A 21403-nucleotide genomic window follows, 5' to 3' on the forward strand; every position below is an offset into this window, starting at 1 on the left:
TTATTACCAATGTCACCCCAATAAATTTAAATTTTAAAAAACTAAATTAAAATCATTGCTTCATGGCCTTTGCGCCAAGATCAAGTGTAAAAACTAAACTAAAGGAAATGGCCATTGGCAAATTACTGCACTTGATTTATTCACATGCCCTTTTTAAAAGGAAGCTGTCTGCTAGTGGGAGCATTTCTGTGGAACACTCACATAGATCATATATACCTTGTTCTGGCATTACACTTTTCCTAAATGCAATCACTGACTTAATCTTGTTGGAAGGTGTATACTGAGAAATGTCAGCCTGTTCATTCTAACACCATCTGTGAAATTCAAACATTTTTTATTGGGAGGCTTGTAATTTTGAGCATTATCATGATAAGGTCTTTAACAAAATCCTTTTATCAGAGAATTTTGGTAAAGCTTTATGCAGAAAAAGAAGACACATAGTCCAGTTAAGAATTTTGATTTGTGTCCATAAAAATATTTCATTAATGTTGGGAAAAATCTGAGCATCCTTTCATGCCCAAGGATGGTTGGTGTCACTTATTCACATTAGAATGTTTTTACCAGAAAAAAGAATCCCATTTTTATCACTGCCCTCCTCTTGCAGAGTTTCACAGCCGGAAACAGGTTGCTGAGCCTGGGAACCTCAGCTTTTCTACCCAAAGCCACACACTACATCACTGCATGTCCTCAGGGTGGGATGGTGTACTGTGATGTGAATAACACCAACACCCTGCATTTCATTCCATACGCCATGCCCAGAAAAATCTTCTTCTACCACCCCTCTCCAGATGCCATCCAGGTTCCCTTGACTCCAGCCCGACCATCTCAGACCATTCAATGATCTCCACTATTGGAATTGGTCCTGACCTTTTAATCATCTACCTTAACCTTCAGCTGTAGCCAATGTTGGTCTACTCACTGTACCTCAACCATGTCTCTTGCATTCCTGCCTCCTCACCTTTACACATTCCATCCTCCTCTCTCTCTCATCCTCTGCATCAATACCAATCCTGTTCATTCTGTAGACCCCACCCATCTTCCTCAATCACCCAAGCAAGTAGTAATATCTTTCTGTTCTAAATTCCTCCAGGACTTTATTATCTATCTGTGTCACATATTTAGCTTTTATTTGGCAAACTACTTTTGCCTCCTCTAGATTGTCATCAGAATTTCTTCAATAATTTGTGTCCTGTCCTCTCTCTTTAACAACCCCACACATGGTAACTACTCAAAAAACGAGTGGTTGTTTGTAATTATTAGGTTGATGATATCAGCTGCTTCCAGCTCTTTGTGAATGATGCTATGAAAACACTGTACCAAAGAGGAAGAAAACAATATTTAGAGCCAAAGAAATGTTGCTTGATTTAGTTCCTTCCGGCTGTCTTGCTGCAAGCTTGAAGAGATGTCCATTTTAGGCATCCAGCTGTGATCTCAGTAGGGGGGATTGGTTTAATGCCACCTTTCTTGGTTAACTGATTTGTATTATTGGAAGTCTCAGTCATCATAGGAATTGACTCATGTAATAGAATAACTGGGGAAAACAAAGTGGATGGATGTGTGTGGGATTGCTCATAAGCGGTCTTCACTAGCCTGAAAGTTCTTGGGGACTAAAGATGGTGTCGTGTGTGTGTGTGTGTGTATGTGTGTCTGTGCACACCCATGCACACATATGCATACACACACACACACAAGTGCCTCCCTGTTTGTGAGATGCATTGTTAACATCCTTAAAAACAACCGAGGTTTATTTTGTTTTCTATAGTTTTGGCTTTTCCTGCCTATCTCCTGGGGATAAACCAGGACCGGTTGAAAGAAAAGCTGACGAGCCGGCAGATGGATAGCAAGTGGGGAGGCAAGTCGGAGTCCATCCATGTGACGCTCAACGTGGAGCAGGCCTGCTACACCAGGGACGCACTCGCCAAGGCCCTGCACGCCCGCGTCTTTGATTTCTTAGTAGATGTAAGTAAACATAGTTGACGTTGGTGATGCTTCATATTGTAGCTGTCAAGAGGAAAATTACTAAGAGTTTCATGTTCATGTGGCTCACTCCTTCTAAACATCACCTTCCTCCTCCACTTTTCACCCTCTCATCCTGGGGCCATTGAATCCTGCTTTTACTTCTAGAATTCTCCACCAAGACACCAATATAGTAACAGCTTCTTATGGACAAAATACAGGGTGGGGCAAAGGTAAGTTTATAGTTGTTCGTATGGAAAATAATACAATAATTAACAAATAAGAATAAGGTGTGATTCACATACAACTATAAACCTACTTTTGCCCCAGCCTGTATTTTATAGAGGCAGGACCGAAGACCAGGAAAGGAGGAGACCCAGGATCATGAAGGGTCTTGACTTTGAGCCTAAAGATTTAGGGATGTTGTATTTGTCATCTATTACTGTGTTACCGATTAGTCCAAAACTTAGTAGCTTCAAACAATAAACATATATTCTGTCATTTGGAAGTGACTTAGCTTGGTGGTTCTGATTCAGGGACGAGATTGTGGTCAAGATGCTGAGGGGAGTGATGGTCATCCCAAGGCTTGATTGGAGTTGGGGGATCTGATTCCAGGCTGACACATGCACACGGCTCTTCGCAGGCCTCCTCAGGTCCTTGCTGCATGGTCCTTTCTTTTCAGGGGCCTGAATATTCTCACAGCACGGCAGCTGGTTTCTCCCCGAGTGGGAGATCTAAGAGAGAGCGAGGCAGAAGTCCCAGAGCTTTTAATGTCCTCGTCTTGGGCTCAAGTATTGCCACTCTGCAATATTCTGTACCTTAGAAGCAAGTCACTAAGTGCAGCCCACACATAAGGGGAGATAAATTAGGTTCCACCTTCTGAAAGGAGGCGTATCAGAGACTTTTTGTACAGTTGGCCCTCCACATCTGTGGACTCAACCTACTGTGGGTAGAATATATTCAGAAAATTAAAAAATGTTGTTGCTAACTATGTAGTTAGGCCTATGATGGTTGTATGTACTTTCTTGTTATTATTCCCTAAGCAATACAGCATAACAACCGTTTACATAGCATTTACATTGTATTAGATATTTTAAGTAATATAGAGATGATTGGAAGTTTATGAGAGGATGTGTATAGGTTATAAGCAAATACTATATGTCCTTTTATATACGGGACTTGAGCATCCATGGATGTTGGTATTTGCAGGGGTCCTGGAACCACTTCCCCACGGATATCAAAGGATGTCTGTATTTTAAAACTACCACAGATTTTTTTAATGATAGAATAATCATATATATATATATATATATATATATATATATATATACACATACATACATAAATATATTTATATATATACATATATATTTATATATATACATATATATATATTATCAGGCATCCCTTGATATGTGTGTTTGCATAATATTTGCATATATATACATATTTATGTATACCGCATATAGATCCTAAAAATTAGCCTTTGAGCAGTGTAGCACTGCCGGTGACAGTCTATGCTAATCACCACAGCCTGAGTGGGAGAATAATAATAGCAAACACTTATATAGCACTTACTATGTGCCAGGTACTGTTCTAAGTATTTTAGGGAGAAAAAAAAAACAAAAACTCATTTAATTCTTACCACAACCCTGTGACTCAGATAAGCTCGCTGAGGCCCAGAGAGGTTAAGGAACTTACCAAAGGCCACACACACCACTCTTAGGTAATAGACCTGGGAATTAAACCCAGGTGATTGGGCAGTGATCCAGGATTCTACTCCTCTGCCTTTTATATGATCAAGGCAGGAAGAACCCTCAGGAAGCCCAAGTCAAGGGCAGCAACATGGTCATTAGACCCTAGAAGTCTGTATGATGGGGTGTGGTTAGGGTTGGGCAGGGCAGGGCAGCATAGGGTAATTATTCTGTGTACTCCTTGTGACTAGTTTATGGATACGATTGCTTGGGAAGGTCAAGGTCATGCCAAGCATTAGCCATGTTTTTAACTTGTTCAGACCCTCATTTTACTAACAAGGGAATCTTTGGCCCCAGTACTGGTAGAATTGCCCAGGGCCATTCAGCAAGCAGAGCCGGGACTAGAACCCACACCTCCTGTCCCTGTTCAATGTATCTTCCAGCACTGGACTTCCCACCTTATTTCCTTTCCATCTTTTTCCAATTTTGTGTGTGGTAAAGGGGGTGCATGCTCCATGTAAGTGATACTAATTAGAGCTGACAGTTACCAAGCACTGACTGTGTACCAGGTACTGGGCTAAGTGTTGTATGTTATTACTCATTAGCTTGCAAAAGATGATTATCTTCCTTTTTTTTTTTCCCCCCCTCTCTCTTTTTTTGCCTGGAAAACAACTCTGGTACTTCAAGATTCATCCAGGTATTCACCACCTCCAGGAATTTTTGTCCTATGTTCCTCCCTCCCCTGCAGTCCTCACTAACCCCCTCTAACCTACACTGCCCTCCTGTCATTAAGTCTGTTCCATTGAATTGCACATCTCTTCCCACAGTGATCAAGAACACAGACTTCTAAATAAATGTTTTTTAATTAAAAAAGAACATAGACTTAGGCATCGTCCCACTTAAATGTAATCCCAGGCCCTCCCTCTTGCCCAGCGTGATCTCAGGGATTGCACTGTGACCACTATTGGTATGAGAACTGCAGTGAGAATTAAAGGAACCGACACATACAAGGTACTTAGCAAAGCCTGGAACAGGTGAATGTTAAATATACATAAGCTGCTTTTATTATCATCACTTTGATGGTAATTACTGGCATTATTAACCGTATTTGGCTCACCCTCTCTATAAGCTCCTGGGAACAGAGATTGTCTTCTTGACATCCCTGGCATATTGCGTTAGGTGATCATTAAATGGTTATTGAGTGGGGTTCTTTATGTGAAACAGGTTTTACTTAACATCATCCAAGATGACATTTTCTTCCAATTCTCAGGACTTCCTGAAGAAAACTAACTCTGCTGGAATTTAATGGTTTTCATCATTAAGCAAACATTGTTTTTTCTTCTACCATAATAGTTTTCTGGGATTCTGGTCGTTTCCCAAAGTACTTGACATTGCACTGAGACTATTTTATTTTTAAAAATTCGTAGTATTCTTTTTTTTCCATCACCTATCCCCTCTATTCCCTCTTCCACTCCACCCTGCAATCACCACACTATTGTCCATGTCCACGAGTTATCTCTCTTTATTTTATTTTATTTTATTTTATTTTATTTTATTTTATTTTATTTTATTTTATTTTATTTTTTGCTCAATCCCTCCACACCCTCCAACATTCCCCCTTCCCCCACCAGAGCTATCTGCCTGCTCTATCTGTGAGGCACTGAGACGTTTTTAAAGCTGTAAGTCACCTGTCTTGGTCTCTGTTTCCAGCAGGCACTAGTGTTTGCTGTGTGTAGTCTATTTGCTGTGTGCAGGATTGCTTCCCTTCCCCACTGCATGTGAAGGAAAAGGAGTTAATTGCCATGCTGCTTACTTTCTCCTAGTCCATCAACAAAGCGATGGAGAAGGACCATGAAGAATACAACATCGGCGTTCTGGACATCTACGGCTTTGAAATATTCCAGGTAGGACCAGTTTAAGTCATTGCGGGCTGGGGAGGGTGATGCGTTTCCTCTGGCTTGAAGAAATGATTAATTCTAGGCAGTGAAAAAGAAAACACCCCACTATGCCCCAGTTTTTGCCTTTGTGAGTTCTTTGTGCACCCTCACCAAACTAGTTTCTCCTAAACATAAACTACGCAGCCTTCTCCTGATGCCTCCAACATTTCTGCTAAGGCTTGTCACATGGAAGCATCTCACTAAATCACTCAAGAAATGTCTTCGAAATGATTTTGCAGAAACGATTAATGGAAGTAACTTTTTATTTTTCAGAAAAATGGCTTTGAACAGTTTTGTATCAATTTTGTTAATGAAAAATTACAGCAGATTTTTATTGAACTGACATTAAAGGCTGAACAGGTAAGCATTCCCTCTTCCTTCATCGTGTTCTCCTTCTAATTTGTTTTCTTTTAAAGGGTGTAGATTTCTCTCTGGATAACAGCTTCAGATGTGAGTCTTGTCTTAGGAAATGTCCTTAACAGTGTCAGGCAAACTGCATGCCACTGGGACCATCTGCTACAATTTCTTCCTCCTTTGAGCAAAGGATGCTGTGAAGTTGGACCTGGGAATGGCTGCTTCTACTGCTCTCTGACTCACTGAGCAAGTGCCAAATGGAGACCTCGTTCCAACCCCATTGTCTGTGGCATCTCCTGTGTGCCCGAGGAAAGGCTTGGCTTTCTCAGAGTTGCCTTACTCCCAATTCTCCCTAGAAATTAATGTGTCTTTAGCAAAAGCTGGTGTTTTCATTCTGGCTTGAGGAAACCTGTCTTGCTTATCGTTTCTTCTGAAAGGCCAGCGCAGGTCCCTGTATTGTGAATTCCGCATTGTGTCTCGATTCTAGGGTCTCTGTAACAAAGTACCACAAACCAGTGGCTCAAAACAACAGAGATTTCTCCTCGCAGAGTCCGGTATCAAAGTGTCACCAGAGCCGCACTCCTTTCAGAGGTTCTGGGGGAGAAGCCTTCCTCGACTCTCCAGCTTCTGGTGGCTCCTGTCTTTGTTTGGTGGCAACATGACTTCAGTCTCTGCCTCGGTCTTCACATGGCCTTTTCCAGTCTGTGTCCAAGTGTCTCTCCTTTCCCTTGTAAAGGCACAGGTGGTTGGATTAGGGGCCACCCCTAAATCCAAGATGATTTCACTTGTGAGATCCTTAGCTAATTATATCTACAACGATCCTATTTCCAAACCTCACATTTTGAGATTTTAGGGGACATGTTCAACCCACTCGACATATGAAAGGCTGTTTTGGGGATGTTTCGTCATGGAGCGTTCATGCCTCTGCTTAGGAACCCCAGTGACCAGAGGCATCCACATAAACCTCTGGCCTGGAGGTCTAGCGTTCCACCATCTCAGAACAGCTAGGGAAAGCGTGGGGGTGGACTGAGATGGGAAAAAGTGGGCAGCGTTTAGATCATATAGGAACTTTGTAGGGCATGACAGAAAGTTCAGATTTTAAAGCAAATAGAATAGGAAACCATTGCAGCATTTTGAGCAGAAAGTGACATGGTCTGATTTATGTTCTGTGTTTTTGAAAAGGTCACCACTCTAGCTTTACAGACTTACAGAGTGGAGTGAGACGGGAAAAGAAAACAGGAATGGAAGTTTAGAAACCAGTTAGGAGACTATGCAGGAGACTGTGCAAGGCAGGGTAGGAGCTTAGACCATGGTGCTGTTAGTAGAGGTGGTGACACAGTGAGAGGTGGTCAGAGTTAGTATACATGTTAGAGACTGAGTCACCATGATTACTCAAAATAATTAGCAATAAGCCAAGAAGGAAAGAGGATCAAAGATGATTTCTGCCTTTGTAGCTTGAATAACAGAGCCAATGGTGAGACCATTTACTGAAGGATATGGTTAGGGGAGCAGGTGGTCGGAGACCGTGGGGAATGTAAAGTCAGAACTCGGCTAAACAAGTTACATTTGAGAGGCCTATTGTACATCCAAGTGCATATTCCAAAATCAAATACATATGGGACTGGAACTCAGTGGGGAGGTCTAAACTAAAGAATTTAATACAGAGGTCACTAGCCTATAGGTGCTATTTAAAGCCATGGGATTGATTGGAATCACCTAGAGAAGGAGGGTTGAGGAAGCAAGAAGGCTGGAAGATTGAGCCCTGAGAGTCTGCCTCCTATAAAGATCTGGAGAGATGCTAACAAAGCAAGCTTGGGAGGAAGGAGAGGAACCAGGAGAGCGTGCTGGTGTTCATCCAGTTAGATGAGCCCCTGACCCGAGTGAGGGGCCTTCCCCTTAAGTGCCTCGATGCTGATCCATACTGCTGTCCTGTGTTAAACTCAGAGATTATTGTGAAACAGACCTGTAGGTTTAACCATATTAAATGGCCATTTTTTGAATGTCAGAAATGATTGTATGGTAATGATTTCATATGGTTCAAACTCAATAAAAATTACATTACCAAGCAATAAAATGTTGCTTTTCTAACCTCCTTAGGAAAAAAAAATTAAAGTTCCAAGTTGTTGTCAAAGGGCATTCACGTTTTTCTTTCATGGTGATTTACGTGCCTTTGATATCCATATATGTGGAGTTCAGCTAGTCTTCACTGGGTAATCACGTGAGTTCCCGCTTTCTGTCCTACAGGAAGAATATGTTCAAGAGGGAATAAGATGGACACCCATAGAGTACTTTAATAACAAAATCGTGTGTGACCTCATAGAGAACAAAGTTGTAAGTATCGGCCTGGTGTATATCCTCACTGCTCACAGATTTGCATTAAGTGATTTTTTTCTCCTCTGTGTCATTATTTTAGAATAGGCAAGGTGACAACTCTGGTTTGCACAGAATTTTAAAAATTACATTTATTTTGTGTATATATGTATGTTAGCAAATAGAGCAATAGGGTTTTATTCTTGTAAATATGAACATGTGAACATGAGTAAAATGTTAATTTACAAACAGGAGTTATTACTGAATTAATTATATCATTTGTGTTGATGGCTTAGTGCATAAAAAGACATAAAATTGGCCCACCTCTAGAGCACTCATATACCATCTAGGACTTGAGACCTAGAAATTATTCAAAAGAAAACAAAAAGAATGTAGACAGAGATCTCTACAGTACCATTTTTGTTTTTTATAAAGCTGGAAACTGAGAAAGTCCATAGACAGTTCAGTCATTAAGTAAACTACAGCATATCAGAGCATTGTTTATAAAATGGTGCTGTGTGGAAAAAAAATAAAGCATGATAAAATGTGTACACTGCAGAACTGTTGTAAACCATGCCTATCAGGATAATAGGCTGAAAGTGAACATTAAGAAATGAATTAGAGCCCTAGCCGTTTGGCTCAGTGGATAGAGCGTTGGCCTGCAGACTGAGGGGTCCTGGTTCCAATTCCGGCCAAGGGCACATGCCCGGGTTGCGGCTTGATCCCCATTAGGGGGCGTGCAGGAGACAGCCAATCAATGATTCTCTCTCATCATTGATGTTTCTATCTCTCCCTTCCTCTCTGAAATCAATAAAGAAATATATTTTTAAAAGTTTTAAAAAAAGAAATGAATTAGAGTCAAAGGAAAATGTTTTAATTTTTCTTTTGGTTTTTTTTTATATCAACTTAGTACAAATAAGATTGTGCAGATAATGATCTGTGTGTGACTTTGAATAGAATTCCAGGGAGTTAAACCATTTTTTGAAAAATGGGCTTTTCTGCCATCTTAGATCTAAGTGATGACTCCCATTTGGGGTTATTAATGGTATTCTTGCTCAAAGGGAAAGAATAACTTTCAAGATGGTATCTGGAATCTAGGGAGCTGCTGTTTCTTTCCTTAAGGAAAGACCCGATAAGCATTGTATGTATTTGGGAACAATCACTGAATTGGGGCTTTGGCTTTTGGTCCCATCAGAACCCTCCTGGGATCATGAGCATCCTGGATGACGTGTGCGCCACGATGCACGCGGTGGGTGAGGGGGCAGACCAGACGCTGCTGCAAAAACTCCAGATGCAGATCGGGAATCATGAGCACTTCAACAGCTGGAACCAAGGCTTCATTATTCACCATTATGCTGGGAAGGTATGGCTAGCAAGCCGGGGTCAACAGGAGAAGGGAGGTTATCCTTTCCAATATCTACCTGTTTTAAGCCTCTGAGTCTGTCATCTGTTTTCTCATGAGGCAACTGAAAATAGTGTCCATATAGTTTCATCTGCCTCACTGTGTTTTATTCATTCAACATGGATTCATTCATTCAACAACAGGGGACCCATGAAGTATTTGGGGAGTTAATACAAAAGACAGTATACACTACTGTGTCCTTATTAATCATGAAATCACCCTGGTACATATATTAACTGCTGAAGGAATGGACTTTTGTCTTGCTTCTTGCTGCCCTCACAGGCCTTCATTCCTTACCTGCCCATGTCCACTGGGAAGAGAAATAAGGACAAACGCTCACATTTGGTGTTTGTTCTCATAAAATACATGATTATGGGGTGCCTGCTAGGTACCAGCTTTCTGTGAGTGCTAGTGATACAAAGATAAGTAAGTCAGGGTCCTGATAGTTAGGGAGTTCCCAGTCCTATGGAAATCCACTGGTCTCACCTTTCATCCCAACTAATCTTTTGTTAGCCCGAGTCCCTGAGCATGTTTTTTTAGCTGAATTGATCCAACTCTGACACCATTTGTAAGAGAAATTGCAAAGCCTTGGATGACAGGGCCCATTGCAATGGATTAATGAGTGTAAGAAGTTTTTTATTTTATTCTGTCTTAGCTAAAATTTAGGGGAAAGAGTTACATTTATTACTTAGACATGCCTATGAATCCATTGAAGAAAGGGTGTGTGAGACATAGATCCCCTGGGCCATATAGACAACCAAACACCATTCATCAGCATCCACAGGCCATCACCAACTAAGAAGCTAACAAGTAAGATATGCACAGCTTTAGTGTGACGGTTCATGATGAAATCTGGAACTAGACACATTTTGGTAAGAATAGCCATGGCTACTTGGCTATTTTTTTTCTTCAATAAAATACTTAAAGAATAAAATTGGATTTCCTTCCATTCTTGAACAGGTATCCTATGACATGGATGGCTTTTGTGAAAGGAACCGTGATGTGCTTTTTATGGATCTGATAGAGCTTATGCAGAGCAGTGAGCTGTAAGTGTGTTTCTGCTTATCTGACATGGGATATGGGTTTGATCAAATTTTCAATATGAAACTTGTGGAGTGGTCAGCATTTCATTTCTTTGAGCTGGTGGGTCTGGGTTATCAATGGACAATTTGGTTTCTCAAAATAGCTTTTCTTTATCCAATCTCAGCCCCACCCTTGTAGCCCTAACACTTCCCACCCCCAAATTCCATGTGCAATCTGCATGCCTTTCAGGACCCCTAGCTTCATCAGTTTCAACACTATTATCAGGGAGAGGTGGCCCTCCTGGGGTTGGGTTGGGATGGCCATGTCTGACCACCTAAGAGTGGAATAGTCTGGTTCTGATACTTTGCTCTTGGAACATCATCCCAAGAATTTTTTGTGGTCACTCCGTATTTTTAATGGCTTAAAAAGACCCAAGTTAACCTGAGTCCCTGAAGGTCATGGGAAATGGCTCCAGAATTCTGAGAGGGACAAGTCAAGAGGGATTGCCTTAGAAATCAATTTCACCCAAGACCCTGTCTAAGCTATAGAGTCAGAAGCAGTAGAGGCTTGCTCCTTGCAAGCTGCTAGAGCTTTCAGGACCAGCCCTGCTGAATCCTTTCCTCCACTCTCCTCTGTGAAGGGTCCCAAAATCCTGGGTAACAGATATGGGACATAATGTACATGATCAGGGCTGCACATGCCAGGCAAGTACAGTATCGCACAGTCTTCCAAATTCACCATTTTAGAGCTGCCTCCAAGTCATAGCTGCACTGTTAGTCTCTGTTACTTAACCTGTAATAGTATCAAGGTTAACTTCCTTACTCCATAGCAGCAAGCCTGAAATTTTTCTAAGGAAGGCCCCACTACAATGAAAGCAAAAACCAGTATCCTTTTCGGGCCCTGGCCAGCTGTGTTCTGCTCCATTTAACTCTCTTCCCCTTCCCCCAGCCTCCCACTCCTCCCCGGCCCTCATCTCCACATGCCTGCACTTCCTTGCACTCACACCTCCCCACTTTGGAGATTCTGAATTTCTTTTCATTTGAAAACACATAAAATCTCTTAATAGGGCAGGGGAGCCACGAGCCCTGTTGGTAGGCTTTATAACAGCCAGGTGCGGACAAGCTTCTAGAGGGTTGTTGTTGTTTTGTTTTGTCTAAAGTACTAAAATTACTGCCAAGTCTGAGAGCTATCAATGCTTCCATGTACACTCTTATCCTGTAGACATGGTCCATTGTTTATTAAGCACATTTCCTACAAAAATCTATAATTGTGTCTGATCAATTTAAAAATAGATTATAGGATTTCTAGAAAATTCAAGATGCCAAAGAGCCATTTAGAAGGAATTGAATTTGAGTTGTCCCATTGCTCATTTACGTGAATCACTTTATTCACTGAGTCAGTGACTATTTATTGAGCACCTACTGTGTACCAGGCTATGTGCCAGACAGAAGGGGCACTAAGGTGTCTAGGACATGCTGGCATCTAATAAGCAAAGGCCACTGATGCTGTGAAATAGACTGCAAGGTGTGGGACAGCCCCCCGATGACCCCTAACAAAAAATTATCCAACCCTGAATCCCAAATATCGATAGTGCCAAGGTTGAGAACCCCTGCTTTAGAGCCAAGCAGACCTGCATTGCATCCAGAAAATGTGTACAAGTCCCTGAGCCCTGGTCTGTCTGTCTCATCCTAACTCAGCAAACCCACACTGTGCCGTGTCCTGCTGTCAAGGTGCACCTCGATGCCAGTAAGTAGGGGGATTCAAAAGACAGAGTTTTATGGTTTATCTTTCACGTTTGAACTCCAAAATGCTTATATCTTAGAATTTTTTTCTATCTTTTGTGTTCTTTTTGTTTTTTGTCTGCTGCTTATTTCCCCGGGTCACATCTTGATGGCTTGTGCTTTGAGTCAGATAGCCTTTCTGTAGCCAAGGTCACATGCTCCTCTCCATTCCCTGCGGAAGCAGGCTTTCAGCCCCCTCTGATTGCTAATCCATTCTCTTCTCCTTTTCCAGACCTTTTATAAAGTCTTTATTTCCGGAAAATCTGCAAGCTGACAAGAAAGGGCGCCCAACTACTGCCGGAAGCAAAATAAAGGTTTGTTCTATTCGGGGAAGTTTATAGATTCCTATAAGAGGCAGGGTTTTCTAGGGGTTGTGAACAGCACCCCTGAGCCAGGATGAGGTCAGTGTGATTAACGGGCTGGTTACAGATGCCCAGAAGTAGTGTCGCTGCCTGAGCAGAGGTCGCAGGATGCAAGCTGAGTTTGACTTGGCTGCACTGAAACCCCCAATGGATATTAAGTACCTCAGAGCTTAACAGTCAGCAGATGATAATCAGCTACTTTCTAAGAGGAAACGGCCTTAAACTGAACCTGGAAGAATTCACATTAAACTATCAGAGAAATTTTATGATTCAGAGCCACATTATGAATTTTGATGACCATTTTCCAGACCAGAGCCCAAAACTTACCAATTATGGAACTTTATGTACTTGAAATTCTGCTGGATCTAATAGGGGCAATTCATCCACCTCCCTGGATCTTGAGGGCCCCTTCTTTCAGCAAATTACAGGCACATCTGGCCCTGTGGTATCTCCAAGTCAGAAGGAATTCTTTTTTTGTGTGTGTTTTTAATTGATTTTTAGTGAAAAGGAAGGGAGAGGAAGAAAGGGAGAAACATCTGTGTGAGAGTGAAACAGCAATCAGCTGCCTGCTGCACACCCCCTATAGGGCATAGAACCCATAACCCCGGGCATGTATCCTAACCAGGAACCAAATCCATAACCTTTAGGTGCACAGGTCATCACCCACCAACAGCCACACGGGCAGGGTCAGAAGGAATTCTTACTGTGTTTCTTGGGAGCCCTTTGTTATCTGAGCCAATGTGTGACAAATTTAAAGGTTGTGTCAAACTTAATCACTTAATCATGTGATTCTTTGAGAAATATTCACTAAGCTGTTTTTTTAAATCATATCAGTTGTTAGAAATAAGGCAAGCCCCAAAACAAGGGGTCCTGGTAGAACACAAAACGTGCTTGGGAGCCAGGCAGCAAGGCAAATATCTTTACTCCTGCAGGAGGGTGCGCAGCACACAGGGTCTGGCAACTCTGAGCAGGCAGTCCACTCAGGGCTTTATTCCTGATGGACGCCATCTGTCCCTCACTCTTGATTGGTCAGAGCTTAGGCTCACATTCTTACTCGATTGACTAATTTAAAGGAAAAAGGGAGGCGTTGACCTTTGCCATTTCAAAATGGCGGTTACCTAAACTCCCTTCTTTGACAGAAAAGATTACTTGTTTACTCTCACATCAATTAAAATCATTTTTTAAAAAAAATCATACCAGGGCCCTAGCCGGTTTGGCTCAGTGGATAGAGCATTGGCCTGTGGACTGAAGGGTCCCAGGTTCAATTCCAATCAAGGGCACATGCCTGGGTTGCGGGCTGGGTCCCTGGTGGGGGGTGTGCAGGAGGCAGCCGATCAGTGACTCTCATCATTGATATTTCTCTCTCACTCTCCCTCTTCCTTCCTCTCGGAAAGCAATAAAAATATATTTTTTAAAAAATAAAAAATCATACCAGTGAAGGCCACCCCATTTTTAAAAGTGATGGGATCACCAAGTGATGAACAGCACGGTTCCACGGTTCCATCGCTGTGTTCACATCCCAGCTTTGGCTTTTATTTGCTGTGTGAGTGCAGAAAGTTACCTAGACTCTCACTGCCTCTGTTGCCTTATCTGTAAGATGGAGCTCTTAGTACTTATCTCAAGGGGAGGGGTACTGTGTTCATTAAATTCAATAATCCATGTAGGGCATTTAGCACACTGCCTGAAACAATAAACGCAAAATGTGTGTTCTTTCCTATTACATTCTGCTCTGTCGGCCCCCTCGTTATAGGCCATGCTTATTCTTCTCTGCTTAATTTTATGGGCACTTCTATATATATGCTGGGTCCTACCTAGACTGTCCATTTCCCGTCAGTGTCTTTGTGTGTCCAAGTCCTACATGTCCTCCTCACAATGTCCTCCGGGATTGACCCCAGCCTCATGGACACCGGCAAGAACATTAGTTCTGTTGCCTTATCTGTAAATTGGAGATCTTAGTACTTATCTCATGGGGCACTGTGTTCATTAAATTCAATAATCCATGTAGGGTATTTAGCGCACTGCCTAAAACAAAGGAACCCATCGCCCATGGGAAGATTCCAGTCAAGGGTACAGACCTCTGGGATTAGGGACAATCCTGTTCAAAGAACTGGAGAAATTGAAATCTCTGGACTGAGTTCCCTGGAGCAGAGCATTGAGGGCAGAGAGCAGATGCAATTCCCCAGAGGCCCCAGATATTAATGTCTCGTGAAGCCTCTGACTCATGCCTTCACTTCAAGGATAAGGATTCGTTCTGAGCTGGAAAATCTAGTCACAAGACTATCACATTCAGATCCAAGGGGCCGGGATCATCAAGGTTGCAGTGACTCACTTTCAAGCGATCTGGATTCTCAGTGGAGCTTATTTCCTACAAAAAGGAGGGTGGGGTTAAGGGCTTTTTTTTCTTCTTGGAAGACTTGACTCCTTTTCCTTCATGTTCTTGTCTAGTTGAACGCTCAAAATTGCCACCTTCTGGCTGCACTCACAATGTTCAGGATATCAAGGCTTGCAAGGATTGCTATTGTCTGGGGTGGTCAACATGAAGTCAGTGAGCTTATCTGGGGGGAACTTACTAGTACTATGCATATTGTCACCCCCAGTGGTACTCTCCTGGGTGGACTATGGGACCTATGATTGTCTGATGCTCTGCCTCCACATTCTCCATGTTTTCCATATCCCCTCTGAGACAGCCGTGGCTCTATTTCTTATACCTTAAATATCCACCATATTTTGCTGCTGTTAACTATTGTCTTAATGATATCTCTGAAATGTAAGCATTTAAAGGGATCCTGAGTTCCTTGGAAGAAAAATTTAAGGTAGTTTCAGTGTTGGGCATTTTGTTGTATTCTAATTCTTTAAAATTTAAAACTGATCTATCGGATTTAATTAACAGAATATGTGTTTGGTAAGCACTCCCATTATCTTGTTTATAAGTAAGAGTATTCTATATTTAATAACACGGCACTGAGGCTTCACTAAATTCTATATCATGGCTGGAAGTGACCAACTTTGAAATGAGAGCCAAAGATTGATACCATAGGGAAATGGACTTGAGCTCAGAGCTGCAGAGTGGACTGGACCGCAGCTGCATCTGACACTTGACCTCTAAAGGCATCAATGTGACGAATGCAAGCACCATGTGGTGATTGGACTGGTTGACTTTTACCACCTATTCCAACCTTTCCTTTAAGATATCAGAAGTCTTCTAGTGCAGCCTACTTAGTGTATAGATGGGGAAACTGAGGCCCAGAGAAATTTAGGGATTTGTTCTGTAGCTTGCAAATCTCAAAGCAAGGACCCCAACTAGGCTTGCTAACCGTCTGTGGCTGAGGGTACTCAAGGTGCTTTTGCCCTAAGCCTTTTCTCACTGTCCTGTCTGCAGATTTTGACTCGAGTTTTTATTGGGCAAGTGCCCTTGGTAGTTCATGGATTCATGGACTCTTCTTGCCTGGAGTCAGGGTAAATCCAGTTCCTGCTTCCCCTTAACCACTTCAGGGAGCATCTAAGGTTGACTCACAGCTAGATTCAGTATAATTTTTAATGGTTAAAGTACGATGTATTTCTGTTTGCTAAAATGCATTCTCCCACAGCCTAAACGCTCTGTCTAATTAATCCTGGCTTAATTCCTTTCACATCACACTAAGTTCCCCCATATCTTCCTCAGGAAGGCAGGGTAGCATTGTGGTTAAGAATCAGACTTGGTAGCTCACAGACTTGGGTTCAAGCCTCAACTCTGTTGCTTACTAATTGTGTCATTTTGAGCAATACTTTATTTAAGGCCCCGCTTTCTCATCTGAAAAATGGGAATAATAATAATAGAGGCTGCCTCTTAGAATGGTGAGGCATGAATGAGAAAATCCGTGTGTCTAGCCCATGATGCATATTCAGTATTGTTATCCGTTGCTATTTTGAGCTAGAGAGAACTATGACAGAAACTTAGACCCACTTGTCCCTGTGTTTTCTTACACTACGGTGAAAAGAAGAGAGGCCATTACACGCTTAGGACTAAAGAGTCAGCCAAGCTATTTTTGGAAATTAAAAAATTTTAATTAAGTAAAATTTTTTTAAAAAATCAAAATTGAAGAGTTTGGGGACTTAAAAAAGGCTTTGTTATAAACAGTCCCTCCCCAGCTTCACCTTATGTGTTGCAAAGACCATCAGCTCTGTTCTCAAGCACTATCTATGTCAACAAAGAAGGTCAGAGGCCGTTCATCTTTTCCTCATAGGGCTTGACTTTGGTCCTGTCACCTCGGCAGCTTTGCCCTTGGCTCCCAGCACTGCACAGAATGCTGTATTCCGCACATCTAAACAGACAGCTTGATTCAGGAGCGAACATCTTGCTTTGAATACACCCAAGGGTTTTTCTCAGGGGTTTCAGACTTCCCGAACCCATGAAAACAGAAAAGCCCTAATTGAGAGAGGGTTGTCGACTGCAGGCACATCCCTTCTGACTTTAATGGTTTTCTGGCTTCGAAGACCCCTTTTCTCTACTTCCCTTCAAAGGTTTTTCTCTCTTCACACTGATTTGCCTGGAGGGGGAATTTACATGCCTGCCCCCGTTCTGGGACCCTCAGGGTGAGCTCAGCCTGTGGTGGTGTCGGGCGGTGGTGTGGATGCTGATGTGGGCTCTGCTCCTATGTCTTCAAACTACATCCATGATACTTATGACTTGAAATCAGCAATGTCAGCTTTATGTGGCTTTTTCTGCTTAAACCCAGTTCCACTGGGTACCCCAACGCGTGGGCGGTGAGAGCCGACTTCATGTTGACTCTCTGAGCTTTGTGAAGGTGGAAGTTACCGCGCAGACTGAAAGGGCTCGGAGGCTGCAGGGCTGTAAAGGGACATGCTGAGGAGGAAGGGAGTGGAATGGCATATAAAAGGTTTCTAAATTCCGGGATTTGGTGGATCTCACACCGTTCACTATGAATTTCCATCACCTTACTAGGTGATGCTTTCTTGGTTGTGTTGCCAGAAAAGAAAATACCGGGGGTTTTGTTGATTAATCCTTGCAAATAACTTGCCTCTCCACCCCTCCCCCCAAAAAATTGAAGACAATATACTTGTAAAATTAACTTAATTTGTTAATAACTGGCATGCTTCTTTGTTTCTCATTTTTAAAATTGTATGTGAAGATTTTTGTTTGTTTGGTTGGTTTTATTGACTGTACTAAAAAGGCCTAGTTGCTTTCAAAATTCTAATTTCAAACCCATTTGAGAGTTAAAATCATCATAAAAGTCAGTAGAGCTTTAAGAACATGTGGTGGACCTGAGTTAAGCCTAATGAACAGATTGTCATGAAGATTAATTTCTAGCTATATATTTCCACGCTCCAGTTTCACGGGTCTCCTTTGAAAGCTGGTCTGCTTCAGAGAAAGTCCCATGTTTCTAACTGATGTTATTCTTCCTTTCTAGAAACAAGCCAATGACCTTGTGAGCACCCTGATGAAATGTACACCTCACTACATTCGTTGCATAAAACCAAACGAAACCAAGAAGCCCAAGGACTGGGAGGAAAGCAGGTATGTGAAGGCAGTGGACGCAGAGGGCCCAGCCAGCTTCCGGGGCCCCGGCACATTCCCTCTTGTCCTCCGCCAAAGGCAGAGCCGTTTGAATTACCATCAGATGTGTTTCATGCCCTTGTGTCTTTAACTTTTCAGAACAAATACTATATATATATTTTCCCCTCCTTGCCTTTTCCTAAAATGTTAGCAGTGCCATTTGGTTCAGAATTAGCCATTTATAATGTTTATCTTGGCTAGTCTGGGGGCAGATGGAAAAAAAAAAAAAAAAAAAAACACCCTTCATACCGCAGAGTCAGGATGGTTTTAAAATTAGTCTGAGGCTCTGTGTAGACATTCCTAGTACACTCAGCTCCTCATCGGCACCCACAGGATGTGGCCTAGAATGCTTAGCTCGGGGTTGAAAGTGAAGGTCCAAACAGCTGGTTAAAAAGCCACCTCTCATTTACTGTTGCTCATGAGGATGCTGGGGATACCCTCCAGCTCCTGTCATTCCCCCCGACTGTGTTGATGGGCAGAGTAACCCTGGGAGAGAGCACGCCCGAAGGAGATGAGTGGAGCACAAGGATGCGGTGAGCCCAGTCCTGCCTGACTTCTGAGAAAGCTACTCACTAACCAGCCCACAACTGGCATTTGGGGGCGTGGAATCAGGGTGTTGAGTAGGAAAATAACTAGAGAATAGTTTTTGCATCCAGCTGGAGGACCCAGGCACACATTCCCAAGAGGCCTGACCCCATGTTCATAGGAACATGAGAGGCAGAACTGGGGAGAGACCTTGGGGGTGGCTTGGACTACAGAGGACCCCACCATTGTCCTCTGGACTAGGACATACCTTTTTTCTTTACTCTCTTGGAAAAAAGTAGATAGACTCTTAGGTATCAAGTGACTTAAAGTTAAACGTGAACAGGAAGACCAGGATTAAAAGTCACAGCTGCTGGAGAAAACCAAGATGGCGGCATAGGTAAACACCTAAACTGCTGCCTCGCACAACAATATCAAAACTACAACTAAAAGACAAAACAAACACCATCCAGAACCACAGGAAAGCTGGCTGAGTGGAAATTCTACAACTAGAAGGAAAGAGGAAAGCACATTGAGACTCAGAGGAGCTGCAAAAGGCTGAGGTATGGAGACGCATGCGCGGAGAGGATGGGCGGCTAAATGCACGGGCAGCTGAGTGCGCGGCTGGCTTTCTAAAGTGGGAAGGAGATGGAAGCTCCTGACTGCACTGAACTCCAGTCCTGGGCGAGACTCTGGGAAACCAGACTCATTCGGGGGGAATCTGGACTGTCAGGAAAAGAGAAAACACACTGAGACTTGGGAGCTGTGGAAGGCAGAGGTCCGGAGGCACGTGCGCAGAGAGGACTGAATGCTCAGTGCACGGACAGCTGAGTGCGTGGCTGGCTTTCTAAAGCGGGAGGGAGAAGGAAGCTCCCGACTGCGCTGAACTCCAGTCCCAGGCGAATTTCTGGGAACCCAGACTTATTCAGGGAGAAACTGGACTGTCTGGCAGTGGGTGAAACTTGAGGGCAGCTTTCTCAGAGGTGCTTGCAGCGATTACCGAGGGACACTGAGACCCAGGGGCCTCATAGGGCAGGCCTGAAGGGAAGCCAAGGCTGTCTGCTCCGCCCTGAGACTCCGCCCCATCCAAGCTGTGCACAGAGGCTTTTGCAATTTTGAAAGTCTTGTCTCATAAGGCTGTCTCCAGCACAGAAGTTCTCCAAGCGTAGACACAGCTGATCCTCACAGCCAATTGGTCTGGAGGTCAATTCCTCCCAGTGATACCAACAACAATCAAGACTTAACTACAACAAGGCTATACACACAGTCCACAAAGGGGTGCACCAAGAGTGCCCACCTCAGGTTACTGGGGAGGCTGAGCCACTGTGCCCTAGAGGACACCTAGCACACAAAGCCACTCTGCCAACTCAGGGAAGCAGCGAAAATGCGGAGACAAAGAAACAGATAACAAATGAAAAAAATGGAGGAAAGCAAATGACTGGCTATAGAGTTCAAAACCATGGTTATAAGGTTTTTCAAGAATTTCCTAGAAAAGGCCGATAAATTTAGTGAGACCCTCAAGGATATGAAAAAGGACCAACTAGAAATTAAGCATACACTGACTGAAATAAAAAATATTATACAGAGATCCAACAGCAGACTAGAGGATCTCAAGAATCAAGTCAAAGTTTTGAAATACAAATAAGCAAAAAAAAAAAACAACCGGAAAAGCAAAAAGAAAAAAGAATCCAAAAATATGAAGATAGTGTAAGGAGTCTCTGGGACAACTTCAAGTGTACCAACATCAGAATTATGGGGGTGCCAGAAGAAGAGAGAGAGCAAGATATTGAAAACCTATTTGAAGAAATAATAACAGAAAACTTCCCCCACCTGGTGAAAGAAATAGACTTACAAGTCCAGGAAGTGCACAGAACCCCAAACAAAAGGAATCCAAAGAGGACCACACCAAGACACTTCATAATTAAAATGCCAAGAGCAAAAGACAAAGAGAGACTATTAAAAGCAGCAAGAGAAAAACAGTTAGTTACCTACAAGGGAGCACCCATATGATTGTCAGCTGATTTCTCAACAGAAACTATGCAGGCCAGATGGGAGTGGCAAGAAATATTCAAAGTGATGAATAGCAAGAACCTACAACCAAGACTACTCTACCCAGCAAAGCTATCATTCAGAATTGAAGGGCAGATAAAGAGCTTCACAGATAAGAAAAAGCTAAAGGAGTTCATCATCACCAAACCAGTATTATACAAAATGCTGAAAGGTATTCTTTAAGAGGAGGAAGAAGAAGAAAAAGGTACAGATAAAAATTATGAACAACAAATACATGTCTATCAACAAGTGAATCTAAAAATCAAGTGAATAAAAAATCTGATGAACAGAATAAACTGGTGAATATAATAGAATGAGGGGCATAGAAAGGGAGTGGACTGACAATTCTCGGGGGGACAGGCGGGTGCGGGAAGAGACTGGACAAAAAGCGTACACCTATGGATGAGGACAGTGCGGGGGAGGTAAGGTCAGAGGGTGGGGAGGGAAGCGGGTGGAGGG

General features: G+C 42.7%; 1 protein-coding gene across 2 annotated transcripts in view; it reads left to right on the plus strand.

Moving 5' to 3' along the window:
• MYO1E (myosin IE) overlaps positions 1-21403 on the plus strand; it is a 200838-nt gene that overhangs the window by 128203 nt on the left and 51232 nt on the right. For both annotated transcript variants that reach the window (XR_013959252.1, XM_080645678.1), the window contains exons 10-17: positions 1763-1959; positions 5474-5554; positions 5861-5947; positions 8186-8272; positions 9447-9614; positions 10614-10699; positions 12690-12771; positions 18228-18334. Coding sequence is in view for 1 of the 2 variants with exons in the window: in XM_080645678.1 (XP_080501804.1) it covers positions 1763-1959; positions 5474-5554; positions 5861-5947; positions 8186-8272; positions 9447-9614; positions 10614-10699; positions 12690-12771; positions 18228-18334 (895 nt within the window). In the remaining variant the exon portion in view is untranslated. The remainder of the gene's footprint in view (positions 1-1762; positions 1960-5473; positions 5555-5860; positions 5948-8185; positions 8273-9446; positions 9615-10613; positions 10700-12689; positions 12772-18227; positions 18335-21403) is intronic.

The sequence above is a fragment of the Plecotus auritus genome (genome assembly GCF_963455305.1).
Source record: "Plecotus auritus genome assembly, chromosome: 1".
In the NCBI taxonomy this organism is placed as follows: Eukaryota; Metazoa; Chordata; class Mammalia; order Chiroptera; family Vespertilionidae; genus Plecotus; species Plecotus auritus.